The 20,570-nt window shown below is 40.9% G+C and overlaps 1 protein-coding gene across 6 annotated transcripts in view; it reads left to right on the top strand.

Annotated features, from left to right (window-relative positions):
• Nucleotides 1-20,570, top strand: part of prdm16 (PR domain containing 16) — a 157,940-nt gene that overhangs the window by 123,497 nt on the left and 13,873 nt on the right. For 3 of the 6 annotated variants that reach the window (XM_058389630.1, XM_058389632.1, XM_058389629.1), the window contains exons 4-9: nucleotides 9,494-9,631; nucleotides 15,972-16,074; nucleotides 17,816-18,017; nucleotides 18,153-18,300; nucleotides 18,501-18,654; nucleotides 19,040-20,558. In XM_058389630.1, the coding sequence (XP_058245613.1) occupies nucleotides 9,494-9,631; nucleotides 15,972-16,074; nucleotides 17,816-18,017; nucleotides 18,153-18,300; nucleotides 18,501-18,654; nucleotides 19,040-20,558 (2,264 nt within the window). Of the gene's footprint in view, nucleotides 1-9,493; nucleotides 9,632-14,669; nucleotides 14,801-15,971; nucleotides 16,075-17,815; nucleotides 18,018-18,152; nucleotides 18,301-18,500; nucleotides 18,655-19,039; nucleotides 20,559-20,570 lie in introns of those variants that run through there. The other 3 variants (XM_058389634.1, XM_058389631.1, XM_058389633.1) reach the window with 2 other exon arrangements.

Below are 20,570 nucleotides of genomic sequence, written 5' to 3'. Positions count from 1 at the left end.
AACGTGTAATGTACCTGGACTCTGATCCTGCCGCCGTTGCCTTTCCTGCTGACGCTCTCATGTTTCTCTCTTTCTCGCTCTCTCTCTTCCTCAAGATACAGGCCAGTTCTTCTGACAGTTGCAGCTTATTAACCAAATTATAAATGTACCTACATGCTTTTTCTTTATAGCATCGCATCATAGTCCATTCTACCTGGTTCTCTGCCAAAGTCACATGACATTATTGAGGACATTGTGTTATTTCAATAATCAGGCGCTGAAGCTCTAGGCATGGAAATTACGATCGTCCATGATTTAGCCTCAATCTTGAACTTGTTGACGAGGTCGAGAGCACGGCTCACAAGTTGGCTGATCTTGTTTCTACGCACTGAATAACTAGCTACGGATCTCCGTCCAACCCCTTTACCACAATTAGGGAGTCCGTGTCATTTTACCCCATGTGTGGCACATTTTCATTCTCCCTCGGCGGGGGGCGCCGCTATGATTAGCCTCATTATTCAAAGTCAGTGTGGGCTCACTGTTAAGAGTCATTTAGCCTTTATGTACTCATTTCGAAATGGACCTCGTCTGATGATGGGCTACACAAATGAAAGAGGGCGAAAAAAACTTGTCAATCCAGCCTGATATTCAAAGAAATTCTATATAGTGGGTCGTAATTGCTTCTTCTAGGGAGACTGTACATGCCAAGATGATTCTTGATGAAATATTACAGTGAATTCTGAATTCTCTTCCATGTTCTCATATAATCTGATGTTCACTTTATCCCAAGCACTGCTTTATATCACGATTAAACAGAATCTTTGGGACTGATTAGTAAAGGAATTTCTTTCTTTCTTTCTTTCTTTCTTTCTTTCTTTCTTTTTATTCCATACTACTTTTAGTGTAGTACACCTCTTCGAATTTCTATCCAGGTTTAAACTTTCTCCATGCCACGTGCAAAGTTATGTTTCTATGCTGCAGCTTCAACTCAGAGCCCAATCTTTTCTGACTGCCATTCTTAATGAGCAAATCGAGGACAGATCCAGCCACCTGGGCATTAAAACCAACGCACAAGTGGGACCATGATGAAGATAAAACCTGAAGCGGTCTACAGGCTTGGCAGGAGGGAGAGAGACGTGCCCTGTGCCGTCTCTGTGCCCTTGTGTTGCATTTATACATACGCCGTTCTCCCCTCTGCACCTGCCCAGCCATAATGAGTCAATATATCTCCTCTCTAATTGCCCTAAATACATATCATAAAGCCTGGCCGTAAAAGGCGGACTTCCAAAGCCGGCTAGTAAAGCAAAAACACATAACGCACCAGCGCCATGCCTCAGCCGGCCATAACGAGAGCCTGTAAATTACTGGGTGAGAGGAGGGGGGTACCGTTTCATTATCGAGGTGCAGCCTGAAAAATAACTTTTTTTTCTTCAGCACCAGGTCTTTTTTCTGTTACTTCTTCACGTCTTTTTAAATGATGCCTTCTGAGGCACAGGGAACTCCAAAAAATTCCTAAGAGCGAAGGTGTTTGTGTGTGTACAGAATGTGTATGTGTGTGTGTGTATTCCATGCTACATAAGCTATTAGAACTTCCTTTTTGGCAAAACGTTCATGTCTTAATGCTAGATTTCACTTTATGTATGAATAACTAGATCTGTTTATAAACATATAAATACATGTAACGTAGTTTCGAGTCGTTCCAACATAAGTTGCTATAACAAGACTGTTGTAAGCAGCCAGCCTCTCGTCCTCATGCCCATTAATCTCCTTGCACAATGACAAGTCTCTAAATACACAGGCCCAAACGCTGACTTTTTTACACAGCTATCTCTCTATCCATCTATCTGTTGAGTTAAACGCTCTAGTGAATCAGAACCGCTGCCGAGCTTCCTCTTCCAGTGCAGCTTTGAGTGTGTTGCTGAGGGGTTAAGAGGGTCAGGAGCCGGGGTCACTGAGCACACGGGTTAAATGAGAAGAACGGGACCCCCTCCTCTGCCTCTCCCTCCTTCCTCTCATCAGTCTCTCCTTTCTCTCCAAGTCTCTTCAGTAATGAGCCGCTCTGCCGTCCTCTGGATCTGTCTGCGTCGCTTAACAGGGCTCCAGTGCTGTCAAGCACTAATGCATGTCAGCCGCTGCAGAGGAACAACTCCAGCACTTGTATACGGACTGACGCAGCATGGCATTTTAGAGAATGACTGTATATACAGAATGCAATTGGTTCATGGCTCTTAATGTGAAACAAAAATGGTTTTACATGAATGCTGTGCTTTCTTATTATGAGTCATGATTATCATGTCAGTAAGAGCAGCAGATCTGTAGGGTAGCCAAGGGGAGGCCCAGGGGGAGCACTTGCCATCCTTGATGCAGTTTTATGCATTTCTAGGAACTTCAGGAATCTCTGCTCTCTCTCTCTCTCTCTCTCTCTCTCTCTCTCTCCCTCTCTCACTAAGCACAGCATCATCTGAGTCTGCTGGCTTTATAGACCTGTTTATGTTTAGCTGTGGTGATATTTAAACTTTTGAAACATCCCTTGGACATCTGTTCGCGTGTTTGTGTCTTTGTGTGTGTGTGTGTGTATGTGTGTGTGTGTGTGTGTGTGTGTGTCATGCCTGTGTTTTGTCACTGCTCTTGTCCTGGCAGCAGCTCTATCAGAGAGCTCATTCTCTCCACAGTGGCAGTTCGGCCTTCCTCTCACCAGCCGCACCGCAGACCAGATGTGCTTTTATGAGTGCGGCCAGCCATAGCTGCCTACTTTTTAATTAAGCAGTGGCCTGCCCTCTTGCAATGAGGAGCGCCTGCAATCATAATTGCCTTATGGACGAGAGCCACAGTTTAATGTACCCACTCACACACACACACACACACATACTATATATATATATGTCATGTGCTATAGGTGTATATGATATATATATATATATATATATATATATATATATATATATATATATATATATATATATATATATATATAGCTTGTATACACACATATAGCACATAGGAGTGGGAAAATGGGGTTTCCTCATAAACTTTATTACTCCTCACAGATTTCCAAAGCTGTGTGTGTGTATGAGCAGTCGTGATCGGTTCGCATTCACTAATATAAGTAATGATACACCTGTGTTGTGTGCTGGCTCCATAATGACAGCGCAAAGGGGAAACAGGTAGTAAATCCTGTAGGTTTAACATCACATACTCAAACACAGACCCAGTCACTGGACTTTTGAAAATGTGTGTGTGTGTGTGCACAGAGAGAGTGAGAGAAGCTTTCCAGATCCTGCCATTAGCTGCAATGAGTGATTTTAGATTTTTTTCAAGACTGACATTGAATAAAAGATCTTTAGCAGGCAGATAGATATCATTCTGTGACTGATTATTTTTGCACGTCTGGCACTAACACACATCCACAGAGTTGTTGGCCCTTCATTTCTCTCTTTGCTCTCTCAGTGTCATATAAATGTCTGACAGCCCAGGTCACGAGCTCAGGAGGAGTGTGTGTGTGTGTGTCTCTTTATGTTTTTCTGTCATGTTATTGTCCCACCCAGGTTTCAGCACTGGCCCAGATTTTATTGATACTTGTCTGGGGTTGATTTTGTAAGGGAGGCTTGGGGAGGGAACTATTGCCTTGTCACCCAAAACACACACACACACACACATACCTCATTCTCCTCCCTGGGCCTCTTCCCCACATCGTCCTCACTCCAGCCGAGTCCAGTGAAGTTAATAAAATATGATTAATGACCGCTCTCTCGCTCCTCAGTTTTGCAGTGTAATTTCTGTAACAGAGAAAAGCTGTCAGACAGAATTGCTCAGAGATCACTTGTTATTGGCACCACCAACCTCCCCACCACCACTCCTCCACTCCGGATTCAGTCAAATCCATCAAAGCTCAGAGGCCAGGGGATGCTTCTGCTCTTCCTCACTCGCTTTATTAGACAGTTCTGAGTGGGGCCCTCTATCGGGAAACACACACACAAACACACACACACACACACTGAAGTCCCCACAGGTACCTTGCGTCTTCATTTCATTCTTCATTGCCTTATCTGCAGCACCATTATCTTGTTACGACCATAGAACGAGTGAGACTTCCTCTCCTGAAGCACTCGTCTGTCTCTTTCCAGGCCGCCGCTTGTCTGAAGATGCAGCTGTCTGTCCGTCTCACCTCATTTTTTCCCACACACGCCTGGCCTCGAGCTTTGATGCCTGCTCTGCTGTGGGTGTGACTGGCGTGTGTCTGGATCAGGGGCAGCTTGAAGGAGTTAGGGAGTGTGTTTGTGTGTGTTTGAGATATGGAGTAATGGCTCCTGCCACTGTAATGAAGGCGGCAGGATATCCTGTGTCAGAGTTGCAGGTTAGACTTGCACTAGATAAGGTGTAATGAATGAACATGTGCGTGTGTGTGTGTGTGTGTGTAGCAAGAGAAAGAAGTAGATAGAATAGAGCAAAAAAGGTGGTAAAAATATGCCTCAGAGCCTAAATTAACCTAATAAACACCATGAAATAGACTTTATTAAATCCACTGATCATTTAAGAAGTAATTCAGATAAATCTTTTAATTAAACACAATTTTAACACAATTTTTTTCTTCTTAGTCCGCCAGGACATATTTGGTGTCTACATTATCATTTCTTGCACAAGCCTCCAGTTTAGCGTCATCAGATTGCACGTCAAAACGTGTAATTGTGAATAGATTCACTTCAGGCATTTCTCTGTGATACACATTTAGTACACATTTAGGACATTTAGTAGGAGTTTGTAATCACTACAATTAAGTGTCAGATGCAGATACAAGCTGTAGCCTGATATGGAAAGTCATTAAAGAAGTTTTTCAGATATTCAGAAATTTTATTTGTTTATTGTTATGTTTATTAACCTAAACAGCACTGGTGAGCCAAACAGTCAAACGTATGAAAAAATCCATCATGTAGCTAAACTGTTAGTGATATTAGCCTCCGGTTCAAAAAGTCAGCTACATTTGTCCAAACTATTCCTATAACTATTACTGTTCCTAGTGTTGGTGGTATTTGTCTTTGTAAAATATTCATGTTTAATCATATGTAAGCCGTTTTTAATCGCACTACTAGATGGTTTTCTAATGACCGTCATATGAGTGAACCCCTTGTGTGATCAAATAACAGTAATAATTCTTGGTGTGATCAAATGCAGCTGGTGTCTCAGCTTCTTCTATAAAGAGAGGACCTGCCACTGAAGGGAGGGATGTTTTGAATATTCAGAGTAATGCTGAACATAAAGATTTGAGCAGACAGAGCACTGCAGGCAGTGGCAGTGAATTACGACGTCACTGTGCTTGGCTGAAGTGCGAGGCCACTCGGGAGAAGCAGCCTGGACCGCGAGGAGAGAGTGATAGAGTGTGAGAGTGGACGTCTATTCATGAGGAGGAGAGCCTGACCTTTCCACTCATTTCCCTCGTTTCCCTGCTCCTGCTCTCTACAGAGCTCGTGCATGACTGCCCTCTAGCTGCCACAGAGTTAGAGGACTTCATCTCTCTGTCTGTTTCTCATTCTCTGTCATATTCAGCCATGCACAGTATTCCTTATAAATGATACTGATACATCTGAAATGGTCAGAAAAGTTTTACTTTTGCATGTAGAGAGAAAGTGGAGGCAGGTAATGTTGCTGACACATGTTTGCTAGAGAACATTGCAAAAAATCTTGATTCTTGATAGGTGTAACTGAGCATCTATGGGAAATCTAGGGAAAAAAAGACACCAGATAAGTGAATAGCTTTTGGAGGAATGGAAGAATATTCATTGCTCCAGTACAATTCCAGAGAAATGTAGAGTCTTGCTATTTTTCCCTTTCATTCGTCTAAATTTTGCCCATGCTTGGACTTTTTTTTACCCACTTTATTGATTTATTTTGCAAAAGACACAATAGTGGAACATTCACTTGCATTTAAAACTATTAGTACCCAATAATTATTAGATTATTATGTGCTTTATATTTAGTTCTAATTTTATTTTGCTTTGTGAAAGTAAAGCGCAAGTAAAATACACTGATTAAATACACAGCCTCATTTTCTGCTACTGTTCTGATGTTTTACACACACACACACACACACACACACACACACACCCCAGTCTCGGCTTAGACAGTATAAAGTTACAGATATGACTGTGTCTTTCTCTGTGTAACCTCTCGACTCACTACCTTTTAGTAACCCTGTACTTAGAACGAAGCAAAACATTTCCACAATGTGGTCTGAAAACTACCACAAGGCTTTCTATAGACACACACAGATGAGAGATAAGCACTCTCACTGCAGCTTGCTCTTAACACATTGTGATTTCCCTATCATCTTCTGTGTAGATCAACACCCTAACACCTAGCGCAGGAGTGTGCTATCTTTTAGCAAAGGTGTGATTATTTTAGTCAAGCATTAAGAAAGACATGTGTAAGCCCATGGGCAGCATGTTAAAGGAAGCGCTTTAAATGGGTCTCTGTTTCTGGGTGTATAGTGCTGAAGAAATCATGTCTGATAGGGTTGTAAAATATTGATAGGTTACAGGTACGACTAGTGGAGTCACGACTGCAGGTGACGTTTTACAGGCTGCTTACTTTGTTCATCGTCTCAGACTTGCAGAAGCGAACAACCCAGTTAAAGTGGTGTGTGTGTGTGTGTGTGTGTGAGAGAGAGAGAGAGAGAGAGAGAGAGTAATGAGTTATGGTGCCAGCTGACAGTTTGATAAAGTTTGGGAGAAATTTCTCTGCACAGCCTCACCTTATAAGCCAAAGCAAAATACAGGTGTTACTGGTGTTACTATGCGTATAAATGTTTTTTTTCTCTTTCTCTCTCATCACATTTGCACTCTTGTAGTCCTTCTGCATTTGATTAGCTCATAATACGTCCATTGGCTGGTTCTCAGGTCAGACTGTTTCTCCACACACCTTTCACCAGCAATGGTGTCAAAGTGCAGCAACACCTTAGAACCTCACTCGCAATATATACCTTCGTTTAAGGGTGCTGGGTGCTAAAAAATCAAAATAAATAAACATTTAGGTGTGTTTTGACACACCCTTTTCTCACCTTGTGACACACATCCAAACACATAGCCAACACCTGTGTTTTCCCTCCAAGTCCATTAGCTGGTGTGGCTCTTTGCACCAGATGAGGGTAATTAGGCCCTTAAAAAAGAGCACCGAGGGGCTCTGTAATCTTAATGTAGACGCAGGAGATTTCCCCCAGGCCTAATCATGGCTAAGAGTCACCTGGGTATGAGGAAGAAGTTGGGAGGGGTTGATTATAATTTTATAATCCTCACATGTGCCACTACCTTTCCAGGAAAGTGTCACTATGACGTCAGTGGCTAAATAAACTGGCAGTTCTCTCTTTCCCTCCCTCATTCCTTTTCTCCCTTCTTCCTTTTTTATTGAGCTGCATATAAATCAGTGTTCCACCTGGAGCCAGAGTGTTTGCAGACTTCCAAACACCCTGAACACACCCCCAGCTACCTCTGAAGGTGTGTAATGTGTTTTTGAACCCAGCCTTGACAAGCAGCCACAGCCTCTCCACCCCTCCACCCCTCTACCCCTCTACCCAGCTCAAACTGTTTCCCAGCTCTTAATAAAACATGTAGCATACCTGTAGCTGGAGTCACACTAGGCCTGTCGACAAGCACTCTCTCACTTGAACATGTTCATGTGTGTATGCGTGTGTGTGTGTGTGTGTGTGTCTGCGCAAGTGTTCAGAGTGCAGGATCATTTCCTCCTATGCCTGGTTAGTTTTCAGTGACTGTTTTCGCACATAAACCGGAGTCCTGCTCTATATCATCACAAGCCTTTTCCCATAAATTGCGGCAGCAGTAGCTCTCGACGAAGCAACAGCTTTACAATGTCATTCCTGCATTCAACAATACCAGACCAAAAGCCTTTTGTTATTCAGGTGAACGAACGAGTTGTTAGTGTGTCATAGTTAGTGCATCTACCACCTCATGCCCATAGTGTACCTTTGTATACATGAACGTAAATAGACAGTGGCATAGATCCAATCTTGATTTTTTTAACTAGTCCAAACAGCTCATTAGCTTTTATTTCACACTTCAATAAACATCTTAAATGTGAAATGTTGTGTTCTTTATCTTGATTTGACACTCAGACAAGCTGAGGCTATTGGCCGGTCATTTTAACTCTCAAAGTACCAGTCAAAGCCTCGTTTTAGACATTCATTTAGAACAGGACTCACTATTCTACAGCATTTTCTACATTTTAGAACTGACCAGAAACAAGTGACAGCTTTTCTTTCTGTCTTTCTGTCTTTATATTACCCATATGTAAAAATGTAATAAATATAGTATTACATTTATATATATATTGACTTGCTTATTTGTTTGTTTGCTTTTGTTTGTAACTCTTTTAGGTCAAATCTTGTCTAAGACAATGAACAAAGAGGCTGAAGTTTTGCTCAAATTCAGCATCTCTTTAATGACCCTTCAGCCTCTCAAAAAACAAGTGCTTATGTAAGATTAGTTTTGTAATTAAGCATACTGAACATGAGGTTGTAAAAATAAATTTGATCCGAAAGAACACTGTGTTTTGCTTTGTCTTCTGTCAATTATTCTATAATATACTGTAATATATTGTCCTAGGTTTTTATAGGTATTACTAAATGGGATTTTTATAATTAAAATCTTGCAAAACACCCATTTCAGTTATAATTAAACTATTACGCTTAACAACCTTTCATACTAAATTTCCGAATCTCTGGTCTGAAATGAAACATTTCAAATAATCATTCTTCCTGTCGGAGTTTGAAAAATCTCACTAAGACCGAAAACATCGCACCATTAGATTTACAGCCGCTTGGATTTATGCTGTGTGGATATTTAGTTTCGCTCTTTATTGCTGACTGCCCACTTGATATTTTGTTTCAACTTGATAGAGCAGAACCGAGTATTCTTTCAAAGTTTTTGTTTTCAAAGAGGTACACAGCAATAATTTAGTGAGGCTCTTTTCACTGTGGGTGGGGAGCATATTGATGGAAGAGAGAGGGGATTTTTTTTCCCTCCCGTTTTGCTATAAATCTTCCCCACCGTGAACGCCGTTCACGCTCCTTCCGGTCATTTCCTGACATTCGGTCCATCTCCTCCTCCCCTTATTCCCCCTCTTGTCGTTCTCCTTTCCCTGCAATAAGTAACCGAACACCACAAACTTCACTTCCTCGCTGGTGTCGGGTTAGCCGACGCTGATCAGGCAGGGTGTCAGGGAGTGCGTGGAGAAGGAACGGTTTTTCACTCAGCCTTTCCATCGGAGATTTAAGAGTGTATTCAGTCTTTGAAGGGAATTTTCACTGATAGTCTGTAACAGAAGTCAATATGTGCCACAATGGCAAGGGAACTTATTTGCATTATATCAGCATTCAACACCACTCTCTTCAAGACATACAACTATTTATAGAAACAATGCAAAATATATTTTAGTGATTTACAGTCACTAGGCTCAGTGTGCTTGGATGTGTTCTAATCAGCAATGTGTGTGTTTGTTTGTACTACAGGTAGTAGACGACATGGGCAATGTGAAGTTCTGCCTGGATGAAGCGCTGGAGGCTAGTGGGAGCTGGCTAAAATACGTACGGGCAGCACCGTCCTACGAGGAGCACAATCTGGCTGTTTGTCAGATTAGTGAAGACCAGGTCAGCTACTTGTCCTGTTTGGTCCACTCTGTTCTCTCTTTTCTCTGTGGCTCTTTGTCTCACACACACTTGTTTTTGCTCCTCCATTCCATTCACATTAACTTGTAACTCCGTGTCCTAGCCACAGACCTACATGTAAAACCACAATCCCGTCTCCTAAAAGGGAAATTTAGGCATATTAATAATTAAAGTCTCTTTTATACATCCACCAAAAGCCAGATCAAATCATATTTCTTTCCCCTAAGCATACAGCTCAAAGACAGAAACTGGCCTCATAACAGGCCTCAGGTTTAGGCTGTTTGCCCAATGTCAAGTGAAAATACTCCTAAATGAAATGTTGAGCTTTTAAAATGTCCATTTATATAACACCACCTTCCGACCGGTTGCAAGGATTTGAAGATAGTATTGATGAAGTCATGAGTCATAAATCAATGACTGAGCCTAAGTAAATAAATGTGATTGGGTGTGAAAATCTAGCTGCTGGCAGACAAACACACTCACCATCGCAGTTCTCACTCGCAGTTTCCTCATGGACTGGTATTGACACAGTGAATTGACTAAAGCCGGCGATCCTCGTCCAGCATGTTAAGAAACACGCAGCAGTTGGTAGTGTCAGGAAGACGTGGAGAGGACCTGCTGATGTCACGACACTGACTCTCCAACAATAGATAACAAACAGGGCTATTGTTTGTACAGGGCCGTTCTCAGTGTCTGTGTGTCAAAGGAAGTGAGTCAACACTCCTATAAAAGAGTATATGATATAAGTCAGAAGAAGAGGACACTACTGAAACCTGGAATTGTTTGAATGTAGTTCCTGTCTTCTTTGAAATGATGGGGAGGGATTTATTATCTAGGAGATAAGATACAGTACCTGGTAAATCAGACACACACAGTTTTAAATTTATTCCTGAAAGCCTTTCTATGCTTCTGTATATGGTTTATTTATAGGTCAGGAGCCTGTACCTATTTTCACCCATTTGTGATACCTAGGATTTATAGACAGTGAAAATTCTTATACATCTGTAGTGTTCTATATATTTTTTTTCAGCATAAGTTGAAAATGCAGGATAACTTATTTTCTATTTAGAAGCTAAACAGAGAATAAACAAAATAAAAAACCTTTATGGCTGCAATCAACAAACACAACAAAAAAGGTGAAGCTACAAGTGGATTTTGCAATAGTGCTTTGTTTTTCGTTAAACCTCTTCAAAAAGATGTAATTAAAAACAATGTTAAAAAATGACTAATTTGTTAAATAAAATGTAAGACATGATCCTTCACAGCACAGACACTGTTACAAACTTCTGTGAAAATGCCAGAAGAGACTGTTGGAGGTTTAGAGAATGTAGGATCTTTGTTATTATTATTTATATAATTTTTTTTAAATCATTAATTTTTCTGTTTCTGCAAAACTGAGTCAGTTCCACAAGTCTGCCTGTTTCTCTCTCTGTCAAGAGCTTTAGTGGTCTGCTAATGCCAATTTTAGACCATGTCCCCGTCTCGCTCTCTCTGTCTGAACAGAGTCTCAGAAAGCAGCAAAAGCCTTGGCCTTTGTCCCCTTCCCCTTTTTTCTTTCCTTCTTTCTTCCTTTCTGTCCCTGTGCCTCCACTGTCGACGGGGGCAAACAGCGTGGTCACCATCCTCTTTGAGCATGGCACGTGAAACATAAGCCTAACAAACAGGGGACGATGGAAGGGGGGGCTGAGGGACGGCCTCGGAGACTGACAACCAACAATTGACTTCAACTAGCAAACCTGATCATTAAAGCCCTTTCACTTGAATGACCAGCCACTGCTGAGCTCAGGCGAGAATAATAGCTCCCGCTGAAATAAATGTATGGTTTCTGTTTACTTTTCCTCTTCTTTTGGACACCTAGCTGTTTTTTTTTCGTCCTTCTTTTTTCCTCTTTGTTCTTTTATGCACATTTTATGCGGTGTCTTGCAGCCTACGGCTTATTATTTATTCAGAAAGGCGACACAATGCAAAAATGCATAATTCATCGAACTTTGGACTTTGCCGTTCTATTTGAACATGCACAATGCATGAGCGCTATAGGAAATATGTGCACGCCCAGCAAATTCAGATGTGGCTGTAACCTTTTAAAACTCGACCCGGATCATTTATTTACTTGTTTACACATTTGTCGTTTCTGTCCCGGTCCCAAAACACACACAGCTGACCATGTATAATGTATTTCATTCGCCCAGGTCCTTTTTTCCCCTTCCTGTGGTTTTTGTGCCTGAGCTTTTTAAATCTAATCCGGATGTCAGTGGCTGTCACTTAAAGTGTGAATGACTTTGAATAATAAGCATCACCTGAAGTAGTGAGAACACTTTAAAATAAAATAAAAAAATAGAAAGAAATAAAGAAAAGAAATTCACAGCTACGTTTCAGATGCCATTGTTTTGGCAGTGTTATCTACAGAGGTGTCACAAAACTGTTACATGAGAGCTAACTTTTTAAAGATGTGTCAACAGAAAGACCTGAGATTAGATTCACAGCTTATCACCCATTCTAGGGAGGAACTTTAGTTCCTAAAAGTTTAGTGCAGTTAAGAGTTAAGGTGATGGAGACTCCAGACTATTGGAAAGTTGACTCCTGATAGCAGAAGCAATAATGCTGGTGAAAATGTTGAGCTTTTCCTCTCTGGATTAAAGCAGCCAGCCCGTTAACCCCCTGACCCTCAGCCGTCATTTCTCGAGATGCACTTAAACCGTTTGTCATAACAACTGAAGTATGACGCCAGACCTTCCATGCCATCTCCTTCTGTTTGTGAAGAGGCTCACACACACACACATGCATACATACACGTCTATCCCACAGTTGGACCTTGCCTAAATAAAGGTACTAGGATAAAAAAAAGATTTGTTCATTCTGTGCTTTTTTGTATAATGTTAAAGTTTTGTTTCTGTTATACTAATCAAACCTAATCAGCCTTGCGTTGTGTTTAGTCTGGTGTTTCTTAGTTACAAACCACCGAACAAGGGTCAGTTTTCTGGACACATGTTAATCCTAGTCAAGACTAAATTAGAATTTTCATTAGAGAATCATTATTTAACATTGCAAATTAGTCTGAAGACAGAAATATATATATATAGTTTGGCGATCATTTGTTTCTCAGTATATTACTTCCACATTTAGAGTGAAAAGAAAACATCATGCCTTGTTTCATCATGAATATTAGGAATGTGAGTTGATTTATTGTTTCTTGTTTCACTGTCGCATGGCTTTTGTACAAAATGTTAATGGACAGATCTAGAAATCATAAACGGACACCAGTACACGGTTGAAATTTCAGCTCCTGCCCAGTTTGTGTGTTTCCAAACATATTTATGGCTGGCCAAGTTTATGCACATGTTCACTTTCTTGTCAAAGAATACTCAAATATGTGTGAGAGTGTGTGTATGTGTGTGACAGAGGGGGGATTATAGTGTGTCACGCTGGTGATGGATGATGCATCTGCCCCCAGCACTTGAAAGCGATGTGAGGAGGTCATGATGCCCCTCTCAGTGCTGTCGGATCCTCAAAAGATTTACTGTAGAGACAGCTTCGCACCATCATAATGGATGGCTTTAGGGGGAAAGCACGACATTAGCATATGCCTGCAGCAAATGTGCGCTGGACTCATCTTGGTGTAACAGCAAACTTCAGTCTGTGCTTCTTATTATAACACATTAGAACTGAGTAAAATTTTGTCTAATAAATTCATTTAAGCAAATGAAACAGTTTCATTGTGGCAGAATCACACTTTCCCAATGATTATAAAGTAATCTGTTATTCGTTTCAGAAAGTGTAAAAAGTGGAAGCTTATTGTATCAAAATAATTTAGCTGTCATATAACAAAAAAAACCCAAATCCAACACAATCAAATCTAATCTAATAAAGAATCAAATAAAAAAAAAAATCCTAAACTCAGTATAATAAATCTTAAAGCACTTGCATTTAGATTGGCTGATTTTAATCAAAGCATTTATAATTAACCTGTTATGACAATTCAACTGCCATGTTCACCTTGAAATGTGTTTCATAATTTTCTGGTGTGGTGTAACAGAAAAACGGGAGGTTTAACAATTTTAAAAATCCAAAATTACATAATACATCATTTAGGATTATTAATTGCGTAATTTTATGTAGTGGTTTAAATAATAATAATAATAATAATAATAATAATAAAAATAAATTACATCTCAGAACATCTCAATTTTAAATGTCAGTAAAATTAAATAAATGTGTTTTATATTTAGTAATATATTTGTTTTTGTTAAATCATTAGTATTTCGCGTGACAATTCAAACATTTACATGTTAATATTAATCGTTTACATGTTTCTCTTTTTTTGTAGCTCACTAGGACTAATTATTCGAACGTTTTCCGTTTCTAAAGCGTGTAATCTTTCTTTGTTTTATTTATTTTATTTATTTAGAATCCATTATTTATTTTTTAGAAACAGTAAAAATCATTATGACAGTCTGGAGTTTGTTTGTTTGCGATTGTAAATTGTGAAAATGCGGTCGGTGAAAAGGCAACAAGCAAAACCAGGTGTGTGTGTGTGTGTGTGTGTGTGTGTGTGTGAGAGAAACACGAATCTAAAACGCTCTCCGTTAAGCATCGTTTCCATGGCGATAACAATCAGCGCGTGCCGTTTGTCCTGTATGATAGTTTTAAAGGCGGGTTGGGTTCATGGGCAGGAGGCGCGTTTTGTGCGTGGCTGACAGATGAATCTGTCGGTCAGAGGAGGGGAAGATAACGGGGAGGGTCCTCCTGCGCGGCACATCACTCCAGTCCTTTCAGCTTTTGAGATAAGAAGAGGAGGAGTGGCCGGGCCGGGAGCGCAGGGCCGTGAGGGGACTGTCGCTTAATGAACGAGACGCGCTCAGGTCCGCTCATCGAAACACACTGCTCAGCTGAGCTGCAGAGAGAGATAGAGTGAGTGAGAAAGAAAACGAAATAGAGAGAGAGAGAGAGAGAGCGGTGAAGACTCGCTCTGTCCCCGCTGTCTCCTCCTCCCGCTGCTGGGTGGAAGAGTCCCGGCCTGCCGCGAGCTGCCTTAATGAGACTATGGGTTGTGTGGTGAACTCTACCGGGACGGAACTTCTGCTACGACTGGAAGCGCTGAGATCAACCGCCCGACCACTTCCCCAGTTCTACCCGTTCACGGAAAACAAGAAGGTCAGATACACTATCCTTACCTCCGTTCAGCGCTGTAATAATAATAATAATAATAATAATAATAATAATAATAATAATAATGACAAATCGCTTATTGTTGGGAAATATTCGATTTCCCATACTGAAAAAAACTTTTGGCCAACTTCAGAATCATACCTGAGCTGTCACAGCATTAGGTCGGGATGATGGAGTTACTGCTGCGTTTGTGGACGTCAAAAACCCCGATGTTACACCTTATAGTGTGAAAAATTAGTACACCACCTACTGTAACTATAGTAACTTATGGTGGCCTACTATTTTTGTCACCCTATCTAGTACAGTAGTATGCGGTTTGGGCCGAAGCCCGTGTGTGTGTGTGTGTGTATGTGTGTGTGTGTGTGTGTGTGTAGGTTTCTGCTTTGGCCTGGTGCTGATCGCCCCCGTGAGGCCGCAGTGTGTATCGCTTCTACTTTGTGGCCTTATTGTTTGTTTGATTAATGATTTGTTCTGTTAAACTGAACTGTTTTACATAGTTGTGCTTTCCTTTATCGTCTAATCGTGTCGGCTAACACGCAGGGTGCAGATTAATAACGTCCATGTACTGTTTCTTTCCTCCAAATGAGATTCTGCTTGAAGTTGTGTTTAATTTTGGATGTGTAAATGATGTATAATTACGCTTCTACATCGCGCCAGTGCCGTGCTGTGTGTCCTTGGCGGAGCGTCAAAGAGCAAATGATTTATTTTATTCGATGATAATTATTCAACATGCAATAAAACATTAACTGTATTTCTCAGATCTGTCTTCATTTTTTTATTTCGTTAGTAAACCGGATTGTCGATAAGTCCTCATTTCACTATGTGATTTTTCGTTTGGATTCCAGTTGTGCATTATTGTTTTGCTTTTGTTTTTTTTGTTGTTGTTTTTTTGCTTGTTAATTAAACTGTTTTTTTTTGCAAAGGCTATTCGAATCAACAAACCGGGTTTGAAATATGCGACATCGAAAAATCTACAGCTTACAATTTATTCACATTACAAATTCTAATTTAGCATAATAATAATAATAATAATAATAATAATAATAATAATAATAATAATAATAATGTATTGTTTGTGCCGGATTATTTTTTATTAATTTACTAATTTTGTTCTTATTTGTTCTGTATCTTTTCTCTATATATTATTTCTGTGCAGATTTATTATAAAGCCATTAGGGATATTGAAGTTGGGGAGGAGCTGCTGGTTTCTATGAAGGACGGAGTTTTTCCCGAGGGCTCGATGGCACCTAACCTGGAAGGTAAGATGAATGCGCCAAATGAACGCAGCCCTTAAACAAAACTGCGCCGAAACCACACACACACACACACACACACACACACACACACGATCGGTAGTCTAATGTAGCTTTGTAGTGTGTGTGTGTGTGTGTGTGCTAAGTCGCGCAATGGAAAATTTATCATTTCAGCGTGAAAGGCGGCAGGAGTACTTAGCTGAATTTTTCACACCAAAAAATGTACCCGTTAAACTAATGAACACCAACCGACGAGCTGATTTAGGGAATTAGTAGACACTATTTAATTAATGGTTCAATTAATGAAGATTGAATTAATTAACCTACAGTTATTATTTACAAACTATTTTGTTTTTATCTAAAAAATAAAATAAAATAAGGAGTGTTAACCAGTGAAAATGTGAAAAATAAATGAAAAAAAAAAGGTCATAAGAAGTACCATGAATTAAAAAAAATATCGATTGATGCTGATGCACTTGGGACCTTTTTAGCCATTTTTTTAACATATTACAAAATGTATTTTTATTTTTGCTCATTTTTTAAATTAAAATTATGTTACAAAACGTGTAAATGCTTGCACACACCTTGTATCTCATAAATTATGTGTACATAAATTCTAGTTGTTGTTTTTTTTTGTCTTTTTTTTCTTGCATTTATCTCTGTCATAGATCTTAGAATTAGAGGTATGTGAATAGTCTGTTAGAGCAGCCAGTTTATGGGTCCCTTTGATTGTGAAGGAGAAACTATGAATAATGCATGATCGTCACACCATATTAAATGACTCACACAGGTTAAAATATCTGTTTGCTGCAGGCGTTCTCTAATACACTGTTTTATTCAATGGATTCTCATGATTTTTCTGCAAAAGAAATGAGAGGGAGAGAGCATGTTAGGAATGGAGCAATGGAGATAGGACCCTCTGAAAGGGCAAGAGTGAGCAAAAGTGAGAGATCTTGGCTAAGATAGAAACAGAGCCATCGAAAGAGTCTGTGCAGACGCAGCAGAGTCGGGCCAATTCAAAACGAAAAGACAAAAACACAAAAGCGAGTGAATATGGTCAAGAGAGTCAATCTGTCAGACAGAGGCTGAGCGGCCAATATATAGAAGGAATGAGAAAGAGAGAGAGAATGAAGGAGTGCGCTCTCTAGACCTCTTCCTCTTGGCTTATCGGTGCTGGAATTTGGAGTGGGGCTTGAGGAGTCTCAGGGGACCTCACCCATGCTCACAGATTAGCCGCTAAACTGCACATAATTGTATTCCCCCTACTTCTCTCCAAGAGCTATTAGTTTCCCACTTCCCCCCTTTTTTCCAGCATTCCCGGTTCTCTGTGCTGCTGATGGGACAGAGAGATAATAAAAAAAATTATTTTTATGCCCCTTGTCCAAAAAAGCCTTTGGCATTGATTACCCTCTTTAAGGTTGCTTGAAAAAAATCATGAGGATGGAAAAGTTTGCTGGTTTATTAGTTTGACCTTGGTGATAAGTATAATTATATCAAACTTAGGCTTTAGTCTAAAACCGGAAAGCCATTGTTTATTTTTTTGGCAGTTTCTACTTCCTACTTCCTACTACTTCCTGTGTTCATTGTGATTCTTTATGTAATTAACACGGTTATTAAAACAGCATCAATATGTCATGTTCTTGAAGTAGCAGTATCAAAAAAATATTATTACTATTATTATTAATAATTAGATTGTGTTTAGTTGATGACAGTTTGCAATACATTTTGAATATTCTGTCACTCTCAGATGAACAAATGTACCGCTGTGAAGACTGTGATGAGCTCTTCTCATCAAAGCTGGAGTTGCGACGGCACCAGAAGTACTCTTGCAACACCGGCAGCTCTATTTTCGATTCCTTAAGTGAAGACCTTAAACAGGAGCGGGACGACAACGATGAACCAGTGCATGAGTGTAAAGACTGTGAAAAGATTTTTCCCAGCGAGTATAGGTTAGTGTCAGAAGCCACTTTGCTGTAAACATTTCTGAACTTTTACTTAAGTTACCTTATAAAACCAAAATTAACACGTAAATATTTTGCCGAAGAATATAAGTTCCTGAACTGTTGATTTTGATCTTTTCTTAGTCTTGGCCAGCATATGGTTGTACACACAGAAGAGAGGGAGTACAAGTGTGACCAGTGCCCCAAAGCTTTCAACTGGAAGTCGAACCTCATTCGTCATCAGATGTCACACGACAGTGGAAAGCGCTTTGAGTGTGAAAACTGTGATAAGGTACGAATTTCAATGTGGTAAACAGCTGATACACTACATTAAATTATAAATTAATAAAATGGTCTAATAAATAAGTAACGTAAGTTTACAGGCTTCAGCCTCCAATGTACTGGACTATGCCTTTGTAAAATGCCTTTCTCCTGTTTAGCACATGACTGTCAGTGCGTATAACCTGCCTTATGTTTCTTTGTTTCCTGCAGGTATTCACAGACCCCAGCAACCTGCAGCGCCACATTCGCTCACAGCATGTAGGTGCCCGTGCCCACACCTGCCCTGAGTGTGGCAAGACCTTCGCCACATCCTCAGGTCTCAAGCAGCACAAGCACATCCACAGCAGTGTGAAGCCATTCATGTGTAAGTTCATGCGTGTGCATGCTTGAATAAGTCTCTGACGCAAATTGTAGTTTTCAAAGGTCTCTTATCTGGCTCTTGAATTTCTGAAACTTTCTGTCATATCTTGGCTCATTTTTTCATGTGCATTTTCTTTTTCTTATTTGTGTTTTAGTCCACTTCTGACAGATGTTGGAAGAATGGCACATTTTCTTTTGTTCCACCCATCTCCCTGTGTAGATAGCTCAAATGCATGTATACTTTGTCAGCTTGCATGAATTTATTAGTATTTTATTTATTAAAACAGATAGTTAATTTTTAGAATGTTAAACAGAATGAGTAACTTGCATACATTGATAATGAATTCGCCTGATGAGTCTAATTACAGTATGTTAATAGAATTAATCAGGCATGTGTGTTCTACCAGGTGAGGTGTGTCACAAGTCCTATACCCAGTTTTCCAACCTGTGCCGCCACAAGCGAATGCATGCAGACTGCCGCACCCAGATCAAGTGCAAGGACTGTGGGCAAATGTTCAGCACTACCTCCTCCCTCAATAAGCACCGGCGCTTCTGCGAGGGAAAGAACCATTATAGTCCTGGAGGCATATTCACGCCAGGCATCCCTATGACCTCCAGTCCAATCATGGGCAAATCCAAGCCGCCTGGCCTGAATCACGGTGGACTTGGCTTTGGTGATTACTTCCCATCTCGGCCGCATCATCCCGGCCTGCCCTTCTCTACTGCCCCTCCTGCATTCCCATCACTTTCCCATAGCTTCACAGGGATATTTCCACCATCACTGTATCCTAGACCCACATTGTTACCCCCTAGCCCATTACTAAAAAGTCCACTGAGTAACAGTCAAGATGGGAAGCTTCCTCATAGTCCCCTTGATGCTCCTGCTCTCCCAATGGTCACATCTGTTAGCAATACCAATGGCAATGCAGGTAGCGGCCTTAGCCAGTCAGAGGTGAATCGTGAGTCTAAGCAGGATCTGTCCATTTCAGACAGCAAGAATAAGGTGAAAATGAGTGACATGTCTGATGGCAGCGACTTAGAGGATGTTAACACCACCAGCGGCACTGATCTAGACACCACCACTGGCACAGTTTCTGGTTCTGATCTGGACAGCGAGGCGGAAAGTGAGCGAGAGAAGAGCCGAAGAAAACACAGACAGGAAGGCAAACAAGAGGAGGTCAACAGCAATGTAGTGTCAGTGTCCAGCTCAGGTAACCTTCCTCACGACCGTCCTTTCCTCTCTTCTCAGCATTCCTTCTTCCCCCCTCCTGATGAGCAGGCACTCCCACCTACTGGTGCCACAACCGACTCTATCAAAGCCATCGCTTCCATTGCAGAAAAGTACTTTGGGCCAGGCTTTATGGGCTTGCAGGAGAAAAAAATGGGCTCCTTGTCTTACCCTTCCATGTTCCCCTTTCAGTTCTTACCCAACTTTCCACATTCCTTGTACCCTTTCACAGACAGAGCACTCAACCCCAACATGTTCCTAAAACCAGAACCCAAATCACCTCGTGAGCACATACAAAAAATGGCTACCACCACTGCTGCAGAGTCACCCTTTGACCTCACCACCAAGCCCAAGGAAGTCAAGTCTTTCCTTCCACCCTCCAGCAAGCCCTCTAGTGCACTTCTTCCCAGCGGTGAGGATCAGCCTCTGGATCTGAGCATTGGAGGCCGGAGCAGAGCCAGTCAGAATGGTGGAACACCTGAGCAGCGTAAGAATCACGTCCATAGCACCAACTGCAAGATGCCTGCTAAAGAGGAGCATCCAGTATTAAACCAGTCTCAGAACCTCCACCAACCCCAGATGCCTCAGCAGCAAGTGTCCCTTCCACAACCTCCTCCTCAGCAGCAGCCCTCACTCCACTATGCCAAGCCTTCGCCCTTCTTCATGGATCCCATCTACAGGTATTTTCATCC

This window comes from Hemibagrus wyckioides, linkage group LG05 (genome assembly GCF_019097595.1).
Source record: "Hemibagrus wyckioides isolate EC202008001 linkage group LG05, SWU_Hwy_1.0, whole genome shotgun sequence".
NCBI lineage: Eukaryota > Metazoa > Chordata > Actinopteri > Siluriformes > Bagridae > Hemibagrus > Hemibagrus wyckioides.
The sequence above is the reverse complement of the archived record's forward strand: the minus strand, read 5'-3'. Positions and strand labels throughout refer to the sequence as shown.